The sequence below is a fragment of the Sciurus vulgaris genome (genome assembly GCF_902686455.1).
Source record: "Sciurus vulgaris genome assembly, chromosome: 2".
Taxonomy (NCBI): domain Eukaryota; kingdom Metazoa; phylum Chordata; class Mammalia; order Rodentia; family Sciuridae; genus Sciurus; species Sciurus vulgaris.
In genome coordinates this window covers 39,278,824-39,302,087 of record NC_136462.1, presented here as the reverse complement: position 1 = coordinate 39,302,087, position 23,264 = coordinate 39,278,824, and the positions used below count along the sequence as shown (strand labels likewise).

Sequence of the window (23,264 nt, the reverse complement as noted above, 5' to 3'; positions counted from 1 at the left end):
TATGAAGCTCACTTGTAAAAAGAGCCCTTAGAAAACTATCCAGATTTTAGTGGTGAAATATTACTGTTCAGTCTGTTAAAATGTCAATCATCAATTTAAGTATGTTATTGTCACATAATTAAAATAGGTATACCCCATCTGTGCTGACCTCACATGATTTTGAAATCTAGGATGTCTCATCAGATAATTTAAAATAGTCTTCAGAAGAATTTTAGGTTGTTTTTATTTTCTTTATTAAATATTAATTTTTATAGAATATATGATTTTACTTTTCAAAAATTGCCATGTCTGCATTTGAATTTATTGCTAATAATATCAGTTAGATAAAGTTTAGGAGACACATTAAATCTAGATCTTTTTTTGACTGTTTCTTTAATGTTGGAAATATTAAGACTGTCTAGAGGCAAAAGAAATTACAAAATTCTGAGGGTTGGGTGATGATCCTTCAACAGCATAGCATATTTTTATAGCTGTGCATTGATAAAGACTCTCACCCCCACATACTGGGAAATGGACCCAGGGATACTTTACACTCTGCCACTTAGCTATATTGTCAGCCCTTTTTATTTTTTATTTTGAGACAGGTCTCACTAAGTTTCTGAGGCTGGCCTTGAATTTGTGATCCTTCTGCCTCAGCCTCCCAAGTAGCCTGGATTACAGCAGGTGCCACAGCACTCAACTAATTTTCTAAGAGTTTTTAAGAATGAATAGGCAGAACTTCCTTCCTTTTCCTCCTTCCTATATAAGTTAAGTAAAGTAACATGTTAGGATATGCTGAAAAGTGAGCACTGTTTAATCTCCTGGAATTTTAGGATCCATAAAGGGAAGTGATAAAGAGTAAAAGCATTGAAATTCTTATGTTCCCTATGTTTTTTTTTTTTTTTTATTTTCAAAAGTATTATAAAGCAGTCTTACCATTTCACTGGTATTCAGTGATCTTTCATGCTGCATTTTTCCCAAATGGCAGTCTACACAACATAATTGCTTTGGGGAATAAAAAAAAAAAAGGCACCCAAAACCATTTGTCTGTAATTACTTCTTTAATTTCCTTATCATTGTTGTAATTGCTGTTCATTATTTGTGAATTGTTTTTTGTCCTTTTCAAAAGCTTCTGATCATTTATGACTTGGTGTATAAGAAGTCATCTGTAGATAAATCCTAGAAGTTAAGGTGATCACCCGGCCAGGTAGGCAAGACGTGCAAGGCTTCCAGTGGGTGAGTGAGCAGGAGCCAGACATGGAGTCTGTGCTAGGAGAAGGAAAACCTGTACTAGGTCAGGCTCTTCAGTTCTGGGATAATTGATGTCTATTTCTGACGTTTTTTCTGGTAACTCAATAACTATACCTAACAGGGCACCTAGCTGGGCCTCGTGTCTGCTCCATCTTCAAAGCATCCTTTGCTTGTTTTGGCCTGCATTTGAGTCTTGCTTCTTACTCTAGAGGTATTTTTCACACTCCAAGATTTATTCCTTTACAAGATAAGCAACCTACTGTGTACATGTTCTTGCCATCTCTAAGCCATGTGCATTTGAGAATGTGCTCCAAGGTCCTAAAATCTTGGGCAGAAGAGACCTTAGAAATTTTCTTTCCTAACCTTTGTATTCAGAGAATGAACTTAAAGTCCAGCAGAGCTGGGAGGAGAACCCAGGAGGCATCCTGTAGGCCGGCTCGGACGCTCAGAACTCCACCCACCATTTCACAAAATAGGTGAAAGTTGGTGTCTCCAACTTCCATAGGTGGAAGTGGGGTCTCAATAAGTTCTGAAATGTGAGGTTAAACAAATCCAAATAGGTTTTCTTTATTACGGGACCTTTTAGAGCCTTTGGTGTGCTGATGTGCTATCTGATCTTACTGAGTCGAGGGGGGTATGATGTCACTGGGCATTTCTTTCAAACCTCCACTCTTGTGTTTCCCTCAGTCCTAACAGATGTCTGGCCAATAACTGCTAGATTGACAGGTCCTCATTTTCTTTCCATTCTACTTTATAACTCACATATTATTAATATTAAAAATAGAAGACTGAATAAAATGTCCTCATTTTTCTCTGACTTGATTTCATCTATGCATACATTCAGTAAAAATAAATTGAACAGGCAATGAGGACTCAGACATAGATGCTATCTCTGTTCTCATAGAGCTTCTCGTCTCATGGGGGAGACATGCGTCACTCAGTGAATTGCACTAGTGAGAGTCTAATTACAGGAACTTAAAGAAGGAGCCCAGTGTGGGCTTTAACAAAGCAGTCTGGTCTGGACCATAGGGATGGAGAGCACTACTCTCAGGAAGCAACCCCTGAACAGAGACCAAAAGGGTCAGCTGGAGACAGCAGGGCTCTGGGCTGAGTGTGGGGAGCTTTCTTGACAGAGGAATTGGTGGGAGAAAGCAGGAGTTTCAGAAGCTGATTGAGGGCTCCTTGGCCAGAGTGCAGTAGGTGGAGGACAGTGGAGAGCCAGAGATGAGATCTGAGAAGGAGCATGGCTGACTGAGTCACATGTGCTTCGTGGGTCACTTTGACATGTTAGACATTAGAGTTACAAAAGAGAAATCAGCAGCCTCCGAAACTGTTGATCTGCTGATCTGCCTTTTTTTTTTTTTTTTTGGTCTCTGATGGCAGTAAGGTTTATGCTTAGATTGTTTTTCACTGCTTCATGTTGGAAGGTTTTAGAGAAGGAAGAAGCATGTCCCTTAGAGCTGGTGTGTGACCCGCTGACCCCCTGTCGGCAGGTTCCAAGTGGTGGACTTTGGGTCCTGGTGGTCACAATGGTGCCATGCGTGGGACCATTCCTCTGAAAGGGAAAGAGCATGGTGACGCTGTTACCGACTTGCTCTCCTGACTGTTCACACTGATGGAAGTAGAAACCATAATTTACTTTGGAGAGCAAATCAATAATCAATTGAGAATCAAATGGATCATGTATTGTGGCTGTTAATTTGAGTTCTGGGCAAATATCCTAAAGAAATTCACATGCATGTGTAAGAACCATACAGGAGTATAGGGTGTGTATCAGAGTACTAGGTGTGACAGGAAGAGAGGGACATGATGTTATCGTCCATTGTAGTCTAAGAGATAAATAAGTCACGTTCATTCATTCACTGGAACAGATACAAAGCTAAATTAGATTTATACCTGTTAACACAGATAAATCTCCAAAATACACTGTTGAGCAGAACAAACTATATAAAATAATACATGCATGATTCTGATTTCCATAACTATTAAAAACTACTGTGCCAGTTCTAATGCATGTAGTCACAGTGTAATGACAGGTAGATGGACTCTAGAGTAGTGGTTAGTGCTGGAGAGGAAAAGAGGAAGAGGGATGGGGTTGGGCTTTAAAGTATTTTTCTAATACAGAAAATTGTTTTGCATTGTGTATTCAGTAATGAGTATCTGTTATTTTTGCTCTTTTGTATTTGCTTGAAGTATAACCTCAGATAAAATGTTTCAGATAAGCTCCCAGAATCAAAGTAAGATACAGCAAAGGGTACTGAGCGAAGGATGACTGGTCACGAGAGAACTTTCCAGGAGCCAATCAGGTCCTGGCGTCTGCATTCCAATCCCCTGTCATGAGCAAAAGAATGTTGCCTTTTAAAATTTGAAATGTTCGTTTGAGCGATTCTGTTGGCTTTTCTGCCAGGCTAGAAGATGGCTCTTGGGTTTGGTAAAGGAATGGCGTCTTGGGGTGATTCCAGGTGTTTAAGTACACTTTTTCTGACCACTGAAGGCAGTCATTACAAGTGTCACTAGTGTTTCCCTGTGTGACAGCAGTCCTCAGGCACTGGTTCAGCAGGTAAGAGAGATAAGAGCTCTGAATTCTTAGTAGGTGACTGAAAATTGATAAATTAGCTCTCCTGCTGCCTGGTATCTGGGCCTGTAGCTCAGGCTGGTGTGCCAAGTGGGTTTACAGGGGGCTCTGATCAAACCCACCCCTGGAAACCTGCGATGTGGCCCCTCTCTCCTCTCCTCTCCTGTTCTTCCTGGACCTTTCCTGCGGTCATACCGCCCTCCGTGTAGCCTTTGACCGAGTTCATGTGAATTAAATCATTAAGTCTGGAGGGAGTTTGCCACGTCATTTTAATCATCCGTAACCTTTTTGAAGAAGTGCCTTGTGCCAAGTGTTACTTCAAAACCAATAAGCCCGAACAGCTGAACGCTCTTACCAGTTAGAACGGGTGAAGCTCCAGGCAATATTTGTCGTATTTAAATAGGTTTTTAATTTTAAAATAGCTTTGGGAAAGTTCAAAGATAATGTAATCAGTTCCCTGAAATCCCAGCGTCTAGTTCCCCTTATTCCTAACATCTCATACTACTGTCCAGGGAGTAGTTTTAAGACAAAAATTTCTACCTTTTGGGGGATATGGACACATTTTGTTCTAAGATGTAATTCCTCAAAGGTTCTGCTGACAAAGTGTATGGCAAAATTAAGAGGTTTTTCTTTTATAAAGTTAACTGGAAATAAAAGCTAATATCTCAGCAAAATAACAGAAATCTTTAAAAATTACTGTCCTGGGACCTGGTACACATAAGTCCTCAGTGATGTTTATTGAAAGAGTGGATAAGCGAATGTGGGTGTCCTGAGATGTCTGTGTCCTGTTGAGGTCTGCAGCTTCTTAAAGATTTCAAGAAAGATTGATCTCTCTCTCTCTCTCTCTGTCTCTCTGTCCATATATAGCCCATATATAAGCTGTGCCACCTTTCCTAGGCTATAGTTCTTACTACTATATGGCTTAAAGGTATCATTTATTCTTAATATCATTAAATCCTGGTGTTTCCTTCACTTAACCACTTATTTTAAAGTACAGATGGGTAACAATGAGTGCCTAGTTTTTGACCTGTTCTCTGAATCATAGTCAATACCAAGTATAAATTTGGGAAATTTTGACTTGTCCATCCTGTTTTGTTTCTTTAAGACTAGGTATTATACCTCAGAGCCAGGAGTAGTGGTGTACACCTGTAATCTCAGCAGCTTGAGAGGCTGAGGCAGGAGGATCACAAGTTTAAAGCCAGCCTCAGCAACTAAGTGAGGCCCTAAGTAATTTAGTACGGCCCTGTCTCACAATAAAAAGGGCTGGCGATGTTGCTCTGTGGTTAAACAACCTTAGGTTCAATCCCCAGTACTCACCCCCAAAAAAAGACTATATATGATGCCTTGATATATAATGGAGCAACACAGGATCCTATACTATCTTGTAAAAATGTTTCACTTTCTCAGGAGTACCAACATAGCTATTCTTTATTGTATGGGGAAAAAAAAAATCACCTTTGATAATGCCCAAATATACTTCCTTACAAGTCTTTGATCTGAGTCAATAGAAGAAATCATGATTTTTTTTAATCAAGAAAAATAAAAATGATTCATTTGGAAGGTAGACTACTTGGCAATTAATCTTTTTGTTTTCAGAATTCAGCCGCAGAAATGGTTTTGTCAAAACAACTTCCTCTCCATGTTCAAGAAAGCATGAACAACATTGAAGATGAGCAGAAAGTCAACGAGCTGCAAAATCAGCCTTTGGAATTGGATGTTCTGCTGAGAAATGAACAATTAAAAGAGATAGAGGTACAGAAACACAGAAATGTGACCACAGGATCGCGCCGCTCGTCCAGCAGAGCACAATACCTTTTAATTACCAAAAAACCTACTTGCGCAGAGTGAAAAGTCTCATTTAACCTCTGCCTGATGATCAGTTTGGTAACTGTATAATCATGTCCTCATCAGTAGGTTGTATAAATCTTTCCATTTAACAAGTGGAAAGGTTTAATGAACACTCGTCGTCTTTCTCTTTCAGAAAGTTCCTGAAAACTTATTCAGTAACAAAATTTGGATTTTTCTGACTTGTCATCCCTCCTTTGTGTGGTCATGTGTAGTCTTCCAATTCTGACAGAGTCTTTTTAATTTTCCTAACCATCAGAGTCACGGGTCCTGCTTCGTTTTGGCAGCTGTGTTTATAGGCCGCGTTAATGTATTTATGTACTTGTAGCTATGCAATCTAAATCCAGTACATGACCTGTATTTTTAAAAATGAAACTATAAATGGTCCCTACAATCTTAACCAAGTTTCCATAAGAGGAGATATGTATCTAGGAATGAGAAATGATATTATTAGTAGTAGTAACTAATAATAATATGACAGGTGATAATATTACATATTATTATATGTAAATTATGAAAATAAATTTTCCTGCAGAAACTTTTAAGACAGTAGGATCATATAACTGATACTAAAGGCTGCGCCAGAGGTGAACTTTGGTCTAGATTTTCTCTTGACTGTAGTGAAAAAATTCTTTTATCTATCATGACTTTAGTTTCTCTGTTTACAGATGAAATATTTGAAATATCACCTTGGGAATAGGCTGTGCTATCTGAAAGAAAGAGGAAAGGAAAGAAAAAACGGATGAATGAGTAAATGCATGTATATGTTTACTGGTTTGTCTGGCTTGTTCTTTAGGACTTATATAATCGGTTTGAAGCAAAGAAAGCAGCCATTGAACCACTAGAACAATCTGAACGTCTCAACAAAACAGAAGCAAGTACTTTGGCCCTCCACAATACAAGATACTCAGCACACCACTTGGATAGTCTGCTTCAGGCGCTTACTGCTTTGAAGAAAAAGAAAGAAAGCCAGTATTATCTCCTTAAACATTTTCAAGAACATGTCACCTCCATTGAATCCTTGATGAAAGCCTTGTTGACAGAAAAGGAAAGTCTAAAAGTGTAAGTATAGTAGTGTAGAACTCATGTGCTTTTTATTCAAGCACAGCCCTCACTACCTTGGACAGGCTCAGAGTTTTCAGAGTTTAGATGGTGAAAGGATATCAAGATTGTGAAACTATTCTATGGAAATGAATTCTATGTGGCACTGGCTTAGTCTGTTTGGGCTGCTATAACAAAATGCATAGACTGGGTGGCTTATAAACAATAAAAATTTCTTTCTCACATTTTTGAGGTTGGGAAGTTAAGATTAAAATGCTAATAAATGTGATGTCTGTTAAAGGCTCTTGCCAATGCATAGATGGCACCTTCTAGCTGTGTCCTCACAGAGTAGAAAGGACAAGGCAGTTCTCTGAAGTTTTCTTTCATAAAGACCCCTAAACCCATTCATATTTATAAGGGGTTTTGCCCTCATAATGTAATTACCTGCCAAGCCCTACTTCTTAATACCCTTAAGTTATTGATTAGGTTTTAAAATAGGAATTTGGAAAGGGACTCATTTTGGTTTGTTTTTGTTTTTTTGTTGTGCTGGGGATTAAACCCTGGGTCTCATGCATGCTAGGCAGGTGCCCTACCACTGTGTCATATCCTCAACCCTCAAATACTCTTTCATAGCAGAAGCCATTTAAGAAAACTTTGTTGGTTTTGTGCTAGGAAAAAATGTGTATTACTGAATATGTTTTTTTTTTTCCCCCAAAGTAGTTTTAGCTGTCTATGGACGTAGTATCTTTTATTTATTTATATGTGGTGCTGAGGATCGAACCCAGTTCCTCACACATGCTAGGCAAGCACTCTACCATTGAGCCACAACCCCAGACCACTGAATATGTTTTACAAATGAAGTTATTAAATAGTTCACAGGATAAATATCTGCAAAATATATTTCAGTCCTATGAAATTCAATGTTCTTTTTGATAAGAATTTATTCTAAACTGTGAGAAGGAGAAAAACATGTGTATAATTATTTGCCATTTGCATAATTGGTTTGGATAGTTTAGTACATATTGAATATATATGTATACACACATATATGTATATATTTGCACACATGCATATTAATGGTTTCCTTTAAAATACATGCACTCCTTTTGCCATTAAAATGATGACAAATGGTGACAGACATAGTCTTAATAGGTGAATTTTTTTTCATTAAAAACATTTTCTACGTATATCTAAATGAGGTTGACTTTTGGTAATATATCTTGAGGAAAATACTTTATACTGAAAAGATTAGCTTGATAATTAGGACTTCTTAGTAGATATCTACATAATTATTGTTAGAAAGTTGTTGACAAAGGTTTTTGATATTATGGTAATTTCTCTCAGTCCTAGACTAACCTTTGTCCAAGCCCTTTACAGTATACAGTGTTTTTATATACATTGTTCTTTTCACTCTTCAGTCCTTTCCTTTGGTTCTCCGTTTTAATGATACCATTTCAAAGGCACATTTCCTGCATTATCACCCCTTAATTGAAAGCCACAGCAAACAAGATTTTTATTTATATTTTAAGGATAGAATATTTTATACAGATATCCTAATCTTCTTTTCTGTGACTTCAAAGCAGAATTATTTCCTTTTAATAATTATTTAACTATATGTTGATTTGTAATAAATATTAAATGTGAACAAGCTCTATTTTTATTCTTTTTTTTTTTTTTTTTTCCTAGAGGACCAATGGATAGTGGAACCTATCTAGACAAAATTAAGAAATTCCTGAGATCAATGGAAAAAGAGAAAGGTTCTTTAAGCAAGTTGAAAGCTGAATGGGATAGCTTATCCCCTCATCTGTCTGACATGGATAAGAAACTACTGGAAAACCAGATTCAGCAACTTGAGCATGGTTGGGAGCAAATGGAACAGCTGGTTCAGAAGAAGCATTCACAGCAGGTAGTGGAATACGGTGAATTTACCTCCCTTGTGAATAAGTTCCACGACGTGGAGACTTTGCTGCATCAGCAGCAGCAGTGTCTGCTGTTAAGGCTGAACTCTTTAGAAGAAGAAGAGGGGAGCCACAGCATCATTGCTTCAGCCACCGAACTCCAGGCCATCAAGCATCGATTTTCGGTTTTAAAGACGCAAGCCGAACTTCAGATGAAAAGGATCTGGGGAGAAAAAGAAAAGAAGATTTTAGAAGATGCAATAAATAATTTGAAGAAGCAGTTGGAAACATTGGAGCCATTAAACCTGGAGGTGGAAAATCAGATGAAGAAATGTGATATAAAGAACAAGATAAAGGAGACTATCCATTGGGTCAAGAATCTGTTGGGTACACTCACTCCCCACATTTGCCTTTTTCCAGACGACATTCTTTCACAAATCAGAAAATGCAAGATGGCTCATGATGGTATTCTGGATAAGCAGCAGACCATGGAGTCCTTGGGGGAGGAGGTCAAAGATATCATTCCAAGCCTTACAGCGGACGAGAGGGATGATTTAAATAGCCTCCTGGAGGACTTACAGAGTCAATATCAAATGCTAGTTTTAACATCAACTCAGAGATCACAGCAGTTGGAATTTAAATTGGAAGAAAGAAGCCAATTCTTTGCAGTGATTGGGAAGGCTCAACTCACCCTTCAAAGAAAGGAAGCACTGATCATTCCCAAGATGGAAGTGGCCTCCACAGAAGCTGAGTTAGAACATGTCCACATCACTTTGAAGGCATCTCAGGTAGAGCTACGAGAAATTGAGAGTGTGGTCTCAACATCTCTTCAGGAACTAGCAAACATCTGTAAGGATCTCAATGTGTTCGAAAGATTATTTCTAAATGACCGTTTGAAACATCTCAAGATCAGAGCCAACAGAACACAAAGATTCATTCAGAGTAAGTGCAGTGAAGTCGAACACAAGCTAAATTCTTACAGAGAACTCCACGAAGAAACATCTGCTCTTCAGAAGGAGGTTGACTATATACAGCATAAGGAACTACTGCTTAACCAAGACATAAACCAAGGTGTGAAAGAGGAGTTCTATAATCTTAAAGACAGACTTGCTGGTGTTCGATGTAGGATCTTAAAACTGTTGGAACTTAAAGAACTGTTTCACTACACAGGGCTTAACTGGGACTGTTCACAACTTGACCAGTTGAAAACCCAAGTAGTTGAAAAAGAAAAGGAACTTGAAGAAAAAATCAAACAGTTGGATATGTTTGTGGCAGAACATGGCACATATCAAACATTACTAAATAAAAAGAGGGATATAGATTTGCAAATTAAGAAAAGGGCTGAATTAGTACAGAAAGCTCCTAATGCTTCACCAGAGAGCAGTCTGCTCAATGTACTAATTCTGAATCAGAAGATTGAGAAAGCCAAGTGCTTATATAATGAGATACTAAAGAAATTAAGTGAAAACAAGGCCTTTGATGACTCATTCAAAGAGAAAGAAATAGTACAACTAACTGTAAATGCAGAAGAAAATGATAAGTTATACAAGGTTCTCAAACACATGGTACTAGAATTCCAGCCAAAAGAAATCGATGAAAAGACTTTTCAGGACCAACTGGAAAATTCCTTACATGTTTTAAATCAGATTAAATCTCAATTACAGCAGCCTTTACTTATAAATTTGGAAATTAAACATATTCAAAATGAGAAGGATAATTGTGAAGCACTTCTAGAACTAGTTCAGGCGGAAATGTGTAGTGTTAAAGCTGTGACTGTTACTGAGAAGCAAAAAGAAGAAAACTCTCCTGAAATTAGTGATGTGGAGATGAAGCTGCATGACATTGAAACTCTTCAGATACAGCTTAGCAGGAGCATTGATTTACGCATGGTAAGTTTTTGTTTTTTTTTTAATTAGATATTTAATACATCTATTTTCATTTCATGGCTTTCATTTTTATTTTTCATTTGTGTGTTTTACTCTAGTCAATATCTGTACTTCTAAAAAAGTTACAGGGTCTACAGAATTCTTCACAAGAAGATAGCTCTTTGCAAAAGTGTAACTTTATAATCCTGACTCAATCTACTTCTAAATTCAGTACCTTAGAGTTTGAAAAACACTAATCTGACATCTCTATGTCTGTTTCCCTCATAGCCCTTATGAAAGTCAGAACTAAATTTTTCATGTGTGTGTGTATGTGTGTGTGTGTGCCTATAGGCCTTGACTTATAAATAAAGTTTTATTGGCACACAGCCACACCCATTTGTTCATATGCTAATAATGGTTGTTTTCACAATCCAACCACAGAGTGTAGTAGTTGTGATGTTTGCTGAACTCTGTTGGAGAGTAACCCCAGTACACTCCCGCTTTCCTTCTGATGGGAGGGCAGGTATCTTAGAATCTTTCACACTGTACTCCACAGATGCCTCACATGATGTTGTCAAGCCTGTCACATTCGACTTATAAAATAGGGGAAATAACTTCTTTAATTCAAAGAGTTATTATTAAGTAATGTATTTGAAATATTTTGATAGATGTAAGTGCTACAGAAATAGAAAGACAAATGAGGAACCTGAATGTGTTGTTTAAATAGATTCATAGCACATGTTGAGAAATCTGAGAACCTCTCTTAGTTTTAATAGTTTCAGGAAACAACTGATGTAAACCCCCAAAATAATATAATTAGAACTGGATGGGAAATGATTTATTTTGGAGCTAGGGATATATAGCTCAGTGGTAGAACTAGCATACACAAGACCTTGCCTGGGTTCAGTCTCTGGTACTGAAAATTAAGTCACGTAGTTTTAACTTTTTTATGAATGTGTGATCCTGGAGACCAAACCCTGGGTTGTTCTACCACTGAGCTACATTCCTAAACCTTTTTTATTTTCTTATTTTGAGACATGACCTCTCTAAATTGCTGAGGCTGACCTCCAACTTAAAATTGTCCTGCCTCAGCCTCTTGAGTAGTTGGGTTTACAGGTGGGCACTACTGTACCTTGCTTTTTTTTTTTTTTTTTGTACTGGAAATTGAACCACCTAGGGGTGCTTAACTACTGAACCACATTCCCAGCCCTTTCTATATTTTATTTAGAGACAGGATCTGACTAAGTTGCTGAGGCTGGCTTTGAACCCTCGATCCTCCTTAGCTTCTTGAGTTGCTGGGATTACAGGCGTGCACCACCGCCCCCGGCCCATACCCTGCTATTTCTTATTTTAATTATAAGTCTGAGGTCTAGAGACATTCAGTGATATGCCCAAACAGAAGGTAGTGGTATAGCCATTGATTTAAAGATACAAGAGATCTGGAATTTTTTGTTTTGTTTTCATTTGTTCACAGAAGCTGATTAAAGTTATACATATTAAACATATTCCACTGTTTTATATAATTCATAGTCTGGTGCAAGAATTCCAGAGCAGGAACATATAGCAGTGTACATGATTCATGAGACATTTTTCTGAATTTGGGTTAGATTTCTTAGAAAATCTAGAAAACACTCTTCTTCATACAAACAAAAAGTTATTCATTTTTAATACTAGTGTAATATTGTTAAATCATAAGAAGTCAGCTCTTATAAGACTCAGAGATTAGGAATGCACACAAACGTTCAAAAATGACAAAATATTTGACAGTGTTGTTACAGCGTTTAAATCTTCTATTCTCCAGAGTGCCCTGAGTGATGCTTATGAAAATATAACACTCTATGACAAAGCAGTCGCCAGGGCAATGGAGGTCACCGCTTCCCTTGAAGCCATCATTGCAATGCCCAGAGTAGACCTTCATAATCCACAAGAATCACTAGAGAGGTTTCGTTGGAAACAAGAGGAATTGGAATCCACAATTGCAGACATCCAGGATCTCAGCGAGAAACTGGGAACTCTATCGGGGCCTGAGGCCAAGCTGCAACTCCAGTGTGCTTTACAGGAACTAGTTTCTAAGAACTCAGCCATGAAGGAGGCAGCCACCGTGAAGGAAGCTATGGTAGAGAGGTAGGTCTTCTTCTTGAAGAAGGAAATAAAATAAGGTTTTCTCTTTAATAAACAGGTATGCAAGAGCACTAATTTGGATAATATGGAAAAGCATAAAAAAAAAAGTCACTAAAGAAAACCATAGCATGTTATCGTATATAAATTTTTTCTTATTAATATTGGGTACATAAGAGAATATTTTTGCAAGTGTGTATATGATGTGAATAAAGAACCATGATAAAACAAAATTTTAACACTCAAAGTTTCAAGGATAAACATTAATTGAATTTTCTTGTGTGCTTCTTTCCTCTCCTCTCATAAATAACTCATCTTAAAAATTATTTTTGTCACTTTCTTGCTTTGTGTTGTATTTTTGCTGTGCTTATGTGTTGTTTTCATGATCTTCAAACCAATACCTACCATGTGTGGTTTTCTATCACATCATTTTTTTCAAACTCATTATATGACCCTGAGATTTATTCACGTTCTTTTCTGTAGAAAAATTCATGCACCTAGCTGTTGATGGATATCTGATTGTTTCTGGTGCTTTGTATTCACAAACACTGCTCGTAGAAACATTTTTAAATGCAAGAGTTTTCTGTGGGTATATCTCTAGGATTAGGACTGCCTAGGTCGCATTTTAAATTTTTAATGCCAAATAGTTTTGGCAATTTCCTCTTAAACCAGCAGCATTTAAGTATTGCAGGTGTCCCAATATCCTTGCCAACACTTGATATGTTGAGAACGTTTTTGCTCAATGATGAGTAAGAAGTGTTATCTGGTAATGGTTTAAATTTGAATTTCTATTACTGATAATGAGTTCGATTTCGTTTTTTGAATGTTTATTAATTGTTTATATTTCCTCTTCTGTAGAATGTCTGTTCAAGTCTTCACTCATATTTTGTTGTGTTGTCTTTTTCTTACTGATTTGTAGGAATGTATTCTATATTTTTGGGACTGGTTCATTTTAGTTTTGTGCATTGATATATCTTTACAAAAGAGATTTCCTATTAAACACCTAGGAGGCAAAGAAAACTAAAATCTCACAAATACTCTCAAAGCAAAAACGTGACCCTATAGCTTTCCTTATTTCTATATATTTTCATTTTACAGATAGATTTTGGGTCCTCAATTGCTCCAGTTTATTAGTGTGTTTTAGGAGTTCTTTTTTTTTTTTTTTTTAAGTAAATTTGATAGAGACTCTTTATTGTTTTCCTTGCAGAATTTAGGATCTATTTTGTAGAAAACATTTTGTAGTATTTTTAATATATGACAATATTATGTTGACTAAAAACTATAAAATTTCCTACTTTGATTTTTTTACCCTGTAACACTAGGTTATTTCCTTATTATAACACTTTATAAAAGTAATTGCAATTGCTATATAAAATTTTATATAAAAGTTTCTTATAATTTACTTGAACATACCTTTTCTTAAACATAATGCTTGCTGTTTTAATTAATACTTTAGTGAGTTAAAAGGTGTTACTGTGCAGTATTTATCATGTTTAGCACAAATTTCTTACATTTAGCATAAATTCCTTAAGGTAAATTGCAGAAGTGAAATTAATGAGTCAAAAAACAAACAAACAAATAAAAAAAACTCTCCAGTTTAGCTGCTTCAAGGGCAGCCTTATCTGCCTGTTAAAGTTTGCATTTAAAGCCACCCCCGGGTCCCTTTGGAGGTGAGTAGTCAATGAAAACCTGTCAAAATGCATTGGATAGAAAAAAAATCCTTTTTGTAAAACTGAATGTAGAGAATTCATCCTGGGAAGTTCAGAATTTATTGTATTCAATAAAATATAATATCACTGTTTTCTATCTGTGCCTCATCAGGTGTCTTGAGAATTACAAACGCTACAGAAGTTTTAAAGAAGAAATTTGTAATCACCTCAGAAAAATGGAGACAGTTCTCAGGCAGTCCATGACCCCATTACCAGGGTCTTACAAGGAAGCTTTAGAGCGCTTGGAACAGAGCAAGGTAACTGTGTTCACGAGTCTCCTGAGTCTGTGAGCGAGACTCAGAGGATCAAGCACAGCAGGGAATGTGGCTCTTACAACCTATGGTAATCCTTAGGCTGAGTTGAGAAGAGTCCTCCAACCAGAAGCCAGGGGGAGAAAAATGAAACTGGTTTTCAAGAGATTTAATTAATTGGATTCACAGTCTAGTCCTCCCCCAATAGCATCCTGTCCTCTTTGATGGCCTCTGTAAACCGTCACTTTCCCATTACCTTGGGAGATGCTCCTGGATCAGTGATACAGCCTGTTGCCTACTGAGCAGTCATGCATCTGTCTTGAGCTCTGATTTTTTGTCATTTCTTAGACCCTGTTACTAAGCAATTTTAGTTTCTGCTTATTTGCATTTGTTCGAATGTATGGTATTATGCTTCTAGGATTTGGATGAGGACATTCTAAATTGTCAGTGTTTAATATCTTCCAAAAGCAAAAAAAAAAAAAGCAGAGTGATCCTGTAAATATTTTTTGGTGGTTACTATAGTAAATATTGTACAGATAAATTATCTAGTAAAATATAAGACTTAAAATAACAAGGTGTAATTCTCAAATATTTACCTTTGAAAGTGCATTAGGTTTATCTTAGGTTATGGGTCAATATTTGTCCTTATACTTCCAAATACATGCAGAATATAGTTCATGGATAATTCTCATCTGGCTGGAATTGACTTCCAAAGGATAAAAAAATGATCATAATTAAAATCACTAATTGTTGAAGATTTAAGATAATTTATGGGTTTCAGAAAAAAACAATAGGCATATGTTCCTGCTGATCTTTTCATTTTTTTTTTTTTTTTTTTTTTTTTTTTAAGGCCTTGGTGTCAAATCTCATGTCAACCAGAAAAGAGTTGATGAAACTGCGACAGGTCCTTAGATACTTGAGCCACAGGTGCACAGAAAAGGATGGCGAGTATGTGCTCAGAGCCCTGTCAGCCCTGTGGGAGAAATGGCTCTGTTTGCTGCAGGCTGCCAGAGAGTGGGAGATGTGGAGTGAAGAACTGAAGCAGGAGTGGAAATTCATCAGTGAGGAAGTGAGTGCTTCATTTTCAACATTCAAATTCCACGGTCTCTAAGCAAACATTATTGCCTTTCTTACCTTCACTTTGTGTGTAAAACAAGCTCCCAACAGTACCATCTGTATACATCACACATCAGTGTTTCTAGAGGTCAGGCTCTGTTATGGTTTGGATAGGAGGAGTCTCCCAAAAGCTCACGTGGGAGACAGTGCATGGAGGTGCAGAGGAGAAATGGTGGAGTTGGGAGAGTCTTAACCTAATCAGTGAACCATTCCCTGATGGGGTAGACTGAGTGGTAACTGGAGGTGTGCGGGGCATGACTGGAGGAAGTGGTTCATTGGGGGCGTGGCTATGGGGTATATATTTTGTATCTGGAGAGTGGAGTCTCTCTTTCTGCTTCCCGATCACCATAATGTGAGCTGCTTCCCTCTGTCACACTCTCCTGCCGTGATGTTCAGCTTCACCTTGAGCCCAGACCAATAGAGCCGGCCTTCTGTGGACTAAGACCTCTGAAACCATGAGCCCTCAAAGAAACTTTTCCTCCTCTACAGTTGTTTGGTCAGATCTTTTAGTCACAGCAGCAAAAAATCTGACTAAAACAGGCTCTATCAGCATAGTGTCAAAGAAACTACTTAGGCTCTTTTATAGTAGTGGCTTAGTTTCTTTGTGGTATAAGATAATTCTTATAAATTGATAAGCTCAAGCTCTAAAATCTTTATTGTAAAGATAAATTAATCTCTCTTAAAAATAACTGGCTCCACATTCATTCTATCAAAGGTTAGAATTAGGCAACGTGTATAAAACCAACTAATTTTGAAGATAACTACAATTGTTAACTATGGACATTAGCCACAATTGTTAAATGTGGACCTAAAAGTATGAGGTATGGTGTTCTTTCTGAAAACTGCCTCACAGAAGACCCACCAAATGTATGCCAATCACAGATGTTAATTTAATCATGGTTTAGGACTTAGGCATCACATATATTAAGAAAGAAAATTAAAAATTGTATGAAATGATTGTAGCATATTTTTCTAATTTTCCCAAGGGCCAGGTATTAATGAGGTACAAGTCAGAACATTATATTTTAAAAAACCCTTCTCTTATAACATTTCAAACTTTGTGCTGAATTTAAGAAAGAAATAGGTGTTGACACTTAATTGCAGGAAGAGCACATGCTTTGGGAATCAGAATGTTTAACACTATCATAGTTACCTTCTTAGAACTCCATGTTCTTGAAAATGAGTATCATTTCAGTGGTTCTGGTGGGGTTTGGTTAGTGAGTAATCTCTTCAGTGTTCAAACGCAAAGAAACTTTGTAAGTCATCCTTTGGGGGGCTGCCAGCGCTGGTTCTTGCCTGTCCACAACGGTGCTTTGTTGAGTTCCTGCCTTGTGCTGAGAAAGCAGTTCACACGCGATCTCACTGCATCTTTACCTTGGCCTCTGGAGGTAAATATCACCACTTTTGTAGCTGGGGAAACGGAAACATTAGGCAGTAGCAAAAAGGCTCCAGCTGGAGATTGTGGGGTGAGGCTGGCGCTGTCTTGCCCCGTACTCTAACCCTTACAACCTGGCTACGGCCTTGCCTTTAGTGGGCACTTAGTAAGTATTTGTTGAAGGTCAAATTCAAATCCACGTCCTGACTAATTCAAACCCTTTGCTCTTTTTTATTTGACCACACTATTGCTTTATACCCATTTGCAATGCTATCTTATGAATTCAGACCCCATGCTTGCAGAACTTTTAATCATTCTCACAAACATTTGACAAAATCTGCTAACAAAATATGTTTCTCAAAGAGGAGCGCAAGCGAATAAGCTCAGGTGGTAACAATGACACCGACTAAGTAGGGCACTCACTGTGTGCCAGCCATGATTCCACACACTGGGTTTCCCATCATCACGTGCACTGTCTCATCCCCAAGAGACTCCTGAGGAGGTTTTTTTAAAGGTATGTTTAAATTTTGGGGAGAGGGGATGGCTTCTCACTGTGTTGCCCAGGCTGGCCTCCAACTCTCTCTGTTCAAGTGATCCTCCTGCCTCGGTCTCCCAGGTATCGGGTTCTCCAGGCACAAACCCTCCCTGCCTGGCTTCTATAATGTTTTATTATCTTCTGTGCTTTATAGATGAGGAAAGGGAGACAGTGAGATCGAATAACTAGTTCTCAAGTGGTAGAAGAGGATTCAAACTCAAAATCTGTGCTTCATCACTAAATCACCCAATTAAGTGATATTTGCATACATTAGATTGATTTTTTTTCTGATGTTGGGGCTCAAGCCCCAAAATAAAAATAAATAAGTAAATAAATAAATAATAAATTTAATTTTTTACTTTTTCTCCCCTCTTAAATCTTATCTCCCTATTTTCTTAAACAGAATGAGCTTGATATAATTATTAACTTCTGGTTATCCAGAATAATCATATATTTTATACTTTGACAACGATAACATCCTAGAATGAAGTCTTGTCTTCTAAGACAATAGGAGCTCTAAGGCTGGGTTCTTCTCCTATATCAAAGTAATTTTTTGGTTGGTTTCTAATTTTCCTTGGTGCAACTAAGGTTATTCCTCCCTTTAGACTTCTTCATAATTTACTGTGAACCTAAAAGGTTTTTGTTGTTGTTGTGTTGTTGGGTTTGTGTGTGTGTGTGTTTTGTTTTGGTACTGGGGATTGAACCCAGGGCTGCTTTACCACTGAGATACATCCTAGCCCTTTTTAGTTTTTTGTTCTGAGACAGCATCTCACTAAGTTGCTGAGGCTGGCCTCAAACTTTCAATCCTCCCGCCTCAGCCTCCTGAGTTTCTGGGTTTAAGGCATGCACTACCACACCCAGCTAGAAGTTTTATAACCAATTTTATTAGGATTCTATATTGAAGGAAGATCATCAAAGCCTCTTGTAGGTGGAAAAATTAATGCATAATTGTTATGGCAACTGTTTTACTGACTTGAGAGCTGTCTTCACCCCCAAATCAATAAAATTTAACAAAGTTTATTGAGTTTTAATAAGTATGTAGAGTCACTTAACCACCTCAAAATCAGGATGTAGGACATTTTGATCACCCTGAAAATTCCCTTGTTTCTCTTTATGGTCCTCGCCTTCTCTCACCTCAAGTCCCTGGCAATCATTAATCTATTTCTTGTCCCGTAGCCTTTTCATTTGCAGAACATCTTGTACAGTATGCAGCCTTTGACTTCTTTTCACTAAGCCTCATGCATTTGGATTCATTCTTGCTATTGCTTGTATCAGCAGTTCATTTCTTTTTTATTCCTGAGTAGTATTCTGTTTGGTAGATGGAGTATAGTTTGTCTGTTCGTAAGATAAAGAATTGCCTGGCTTTTGAGCAAAATTATCATTTTAATAAAAACTACTAAACGGCTGGGGGTGAGGCTCAGTGGCATTTGCCTCACATACACAAGGCCTAGGCTCAGTTCCCAGCACCCATTAAAAAAATTGTTGTCCCCCTTGAGTTCTCTTCCTCAAACACCAGCTATACAAGATGCAGCAGAACCTGGGCTTGGGGACTGCCCGCAGGTGGTTTATTTTGGAAGGTGACACTGGAGGACAGGAGAGGGAGACTAGGAGAACTGAAGCAGAACAAGGCTGAGCCCTTAGCTGTTCTGCTCTGGTTGGGTCTTCATCGCTGCGTTGGCCCACTTGTGGTTAGTCCCAGAACAGAAGCACCCAGGGATGCTCCAGGGGGTCTTGTTCTGCAGACATGGTTCTTTTAACGCCTGTGCGTACTGGAAACCCTCGACATACTCTTACCCCTGTCCGTGCAGCAGTTCCTTTATTTGCGTGGTGGCTCTCAAACAGTGTGATCGAGTGGGACCTCCTCTCACTCCCTAACGCAAGTGCAGTGGTCAGAATGAGAACCAAGACTTGCTGTCCAGCTGTCTTTAGCTTTGGAGATGATGGGAAGCACAGATTTCATGACTCGGTCTCTCGGAGAGGGTCCAGCCTACACCTACTCCGGGTACTATGGCAACTGGACCCAACCTGACCATGGACCCGAGAGGCAGACCGCGTATACCACAGTCACCCCTGCTGCAGGGCCTCATTTTCTCCAGGCGCCCCTCGACCTTAGTGGCTTTGTTGGTAATGGATCTGATCAACAGAGCTGAGTAATGGTCCCACTATAATAGACGTTACCTCCAAAATCCAGAAAGGCCCACAGGGCACTGTGTGTCTTTCTTAGTGGTGGAGGTAAAGGATTGAGCAACTTGACAGAGGAGAAGCCCAGACTCTTGGGCCCTGGAGTCTTAAGTGAGGCTGGGGCTTTCTGTTTTCATAGGCTTTATTGCTCACTCAGAGACACAGCTGACTGGAGTCCAGGACCTTGCTCACCATTTCAGTTGATGCGATGTCGTAAGTGGAGTTGACGGGCATGATGTTCCGTAATGTTAAGGTGCCCAACATCGAGATGCCTGGGTCTGTGTGAGCATGGAATTAACATTACCTGAGGACAGGATGAGATAAATGGGTGGGGCAGAGGAGCGGAAGACCAGGGGAGTTGAGCAGAGATGGACGATCCATCCGATTCAGGGGACTTTGAGACTTTCTCCTAAGTCTTTGTTGAAGATTGGTGGAGCTCCTAATTTCCAGGTGCATATTAACGTAAGTTATGTGCCGTGCATGCCTGTAATCCCAGCAGCTTGGGAGGCTGAGGCAGGAGGATTGTGAGTTCAAAGCCAGCCTCAGCAACTCAGCAAGGCCCTAAGCAATTCAGTAAGACCCTGTCTCTAATAAAATGTATTTAAAAAGGGCTGGGGATGTAGGTCAGTGGTTAAGTGTCCCTGAATTCAGTCCCTAGTATAATAATAATAATAAGAAGAAGAAGAAGAAGAAAAAGAAGAAGTAGTAGTAGTAGTAGTAGTAGTAGTAGTAGTAGTAGTAGTAGTAGTAATGATTTCTGGGTGGTTGATAAAACCTGGTTGGTTTGGTGGTTCAGGCTGCTTCCTCTGTGGTATACCATGAGGGTAATGAGTCCACTGAACTTACTTTTGGGACACATGGAGATTAGAACTAAAAGAAAAAGGGACCTACAGGAAAATTTCCATGTCTAACAGTTGTCCAGTTGCTAATACTGGAAGTCGCTGGTGTAGTTTATTCTAACTACCCCTTTGTCTCAGGAGAAATATGGCTTTATCCAACAGAAAACTAAAGGGGAAATCAATTATTTTAAATATTCATCAACATATCTTTTTCCTGCAGCAGCAACACTTCATTTATTTATTTATTTTTTATTTGTGTGTGTGTGTTGGGGGGGGGTGGTTACTGGGTATTGAGCCTGGAGCATTTTACCACTAAGATGTATTCCCAGCCCTATTTTAGTTTGTTTGTTTGTTTATTTATTTTTATGTGGTGCTGAGATCAAACCCAGTGCCTCACATGTGCGAGGCAAGTGCTCTACCACTGAGCTACAGCCCCAGCCTCCCTTTTTCAATTTATTTTGAGACAGATTCTCGCTAAGTTGCTGAGGCTGGCCTCTTACTTGTGATCCTCCTACCTCAGCTTCCTGAGTTGCTGGGGACACAGGCGTGCAACACCACAACACTTCATTTTAATAATACATCTGTGTAAGCCATAGCTGGGGGCTATCGGATTCTGAAGAGAGGACTAATATTCCCAACCTAGGAGAACAAATATTTCGTTTGAACTGGGGTATGGCATTCGGAACCCTTTGAAGAGAGAGCACTAAAAAGTTATGGCTGCACAAGAATACTTCACGCCCTCATCTGGTACCAGGGTCTTCGACTTATGTTAGCTCTCTTTTGTTGTTGTTTATTGAATTAGATCGAACGAGAGACAATCATTTTAGACAATCTTCAAGAGGAACTCCCGGAAACTTCCAAAGCCAAGGAGGCCACCACCACAGAGGAGCTCTCTGAGCTGCTGGACGCGTTACGCCAGTACGAGGAGAGTGTGGAGCTGCAGCAGCTCTTGCTGACCCTACTCCTTCAGCGCATAAGGAGTATCCGGAATGTTCCTGAAGCCCGAGGGGCTGTAGAAGCTGTTCCATCCCTTCAGGAGATTCTGTCTATGCGAGAACGATGCGACAGGTAAGATTTAGGAAGAACGATGAAAGGAATGTACTTGGCAACGCTGGCTCCAAATTTTAAAACTATCAGGTTGAGAAAATATGAAAATATTGTAGAATAATGACAAGTGATACTGCGGAATGGTGTTGAATCAACACTGATAGGTCCAAAAAGGGATGGAAAAGATAACTATCATTAAAACAAACACTCATTCGCCATCTTGAAATTACTGTGTAGAACAACCTTTTTTTGGTACCAGAGATGGAACCCAGGGGCACTGAACCCACTGAGCCACATCCTCCGTCCTTTCTATTTTTTATTTTGCGATAGGATCTTGCTAAGTCGCTTAGGGCCTCGCTTAGTTGCTGAGGCTGGCTTTGAACTTGTGAAGCCTCCTGCCTCAGCCTCCCGAGCTGCTGGGATTGCCGGTGTGCGCCACCATGCCCGGTGTCACTGGGCTTTTGACTGGCTGGCTATCGAGGCTTCCTCTGACACCTGCCCCAGGTTCAATTTAACTTGCCAAAACAGCTCACGGAACTTGGGGAAACACTTGGGTTTGCTGGCTCATTAGTAAAAGACCAAAAAGGGGATATAGGGGAACAACCAGCCAAATGGAAATGCGTCCGCCACGTGTCTAGACACCCTCCCTTCCAGGCACCCCTCCTGTCCAGCAGTCTGAAAGCTCCCCACGTCCGATCCTTGGGGTGTCTGTGGAGCCTTCATTATGTAATCATGACTGATTGCATCATTGGCCTTTGGCCTCAGCCTTGGGTCCCTGCCCCCTCTGGAAGTTGGGAATGATGACGTGGAGATGGTGAGGGTGGCACAGGAAGTCGGGACCCTCTCATCATAGGGTCATCTCCCCTTGCACGCAGTTCCCATCCTGAGGCCGCTCGAGAACCCACCCAGAGTTGCCTCATTAGCATAAAAGATGCTCTTGTCGCTCAGGAAGTTACAAAGGTCTCGAGCTCTGTCAAGAGCCAGGGTCACTGACTAAGTATTAGAACAGTAGGTTCTGCTTGTGCTTCTGTCTGTGAGGAAATAAGTTTTGTCTCAGGAACCAGGGCAGAGGCCAAAAAATCAATTTATTATACCACAGAATCACAGATCCTTACCAAAGAACTCTAAGGAAGCGTTTCCCCACCCAATTGCCTCTTCCAATATTTGCAGCAGCCACAGCAAATGGGGTCAATGGAAGAGAAGAGACAATAGGATTGTCTGTCCCCAAGAGCCTGCCCATGACCCCAGTCACACCTCAAAGTCATTTTCCTTTGAGAAAAAGAGAGGATAGAGGTGGCTATGAGAACATAAAGTATAGAGAGAGGATATTTAGGATGGAAGTTTTGGAGAGGTTTTTGATGGAGCGCTAGGCTTTGGTGTGTTTGTGTATGTGGTGTAGAAATCATTCAAACACGGAGCCAGGCGCAGTGGCGCATGCTTGCGATCCCAGTGGCTTGGGAGGCTGAGGCAGGAGGACCACAGGATCAAAGCCAGCCTCGGCAACTTAGTGAGGCCCTCAGTAATTTAGAAATAAAATATAAAAAGGGCTGGGGATATAGTTCAGTGTTTAAGTGCTCCTGGGTTCAATCCCTGGTATCAATCAATCAATCAATTTTTAAAAATTGAAAAATGTTTTCTT

At 39.3% G+C, this 23,264-nt stretch overlaps 1 protein-coding gene across 4 annotated transcripts in view; it reads left to right on the top strand.

Moving 5' to 3' along the window:
* SYNE2 (spectrin repeat containing nuclear envelope protein 2) overlaps positions 1–23,264 on the top strand; it is a 320,339-nt gene that overhangs the window by 160,775 nt on the left and 136,300 nt on the right. For all 4 annotated transcript variants that reach the window (XM_079126272.1, XM_079126271.1, XM_079126269.1 and 1 more), the window contains exons 46-52: positions 5,402–5,557; positions 6,447–6,712; positions 8,378–10,478; positions 12,256–12,578; positions 14,394–14,538; positions 15,383–15,601; positions 21,381–21,646. In XM_079126272.1, the coding sequence (XP_078982398.1) occupies positions 5,402–5,557; positions 6,447–6,712; positions 8,378–10,478; positions 12,256–12,578; positions 14,394–14,538; positions 15,383–15,601; positions 21,381–21,646 (3,476 nt within the window). The remainder of the gene's footprint in view (positions 1–5,401; positions 5,558–6,446; positions 6,713–8,377; positions 10,479–12,255; positions 12,579–14,393; positions 14,539–15,382; positions 15,602–21,380; positions 21,647–23,264) is intronic.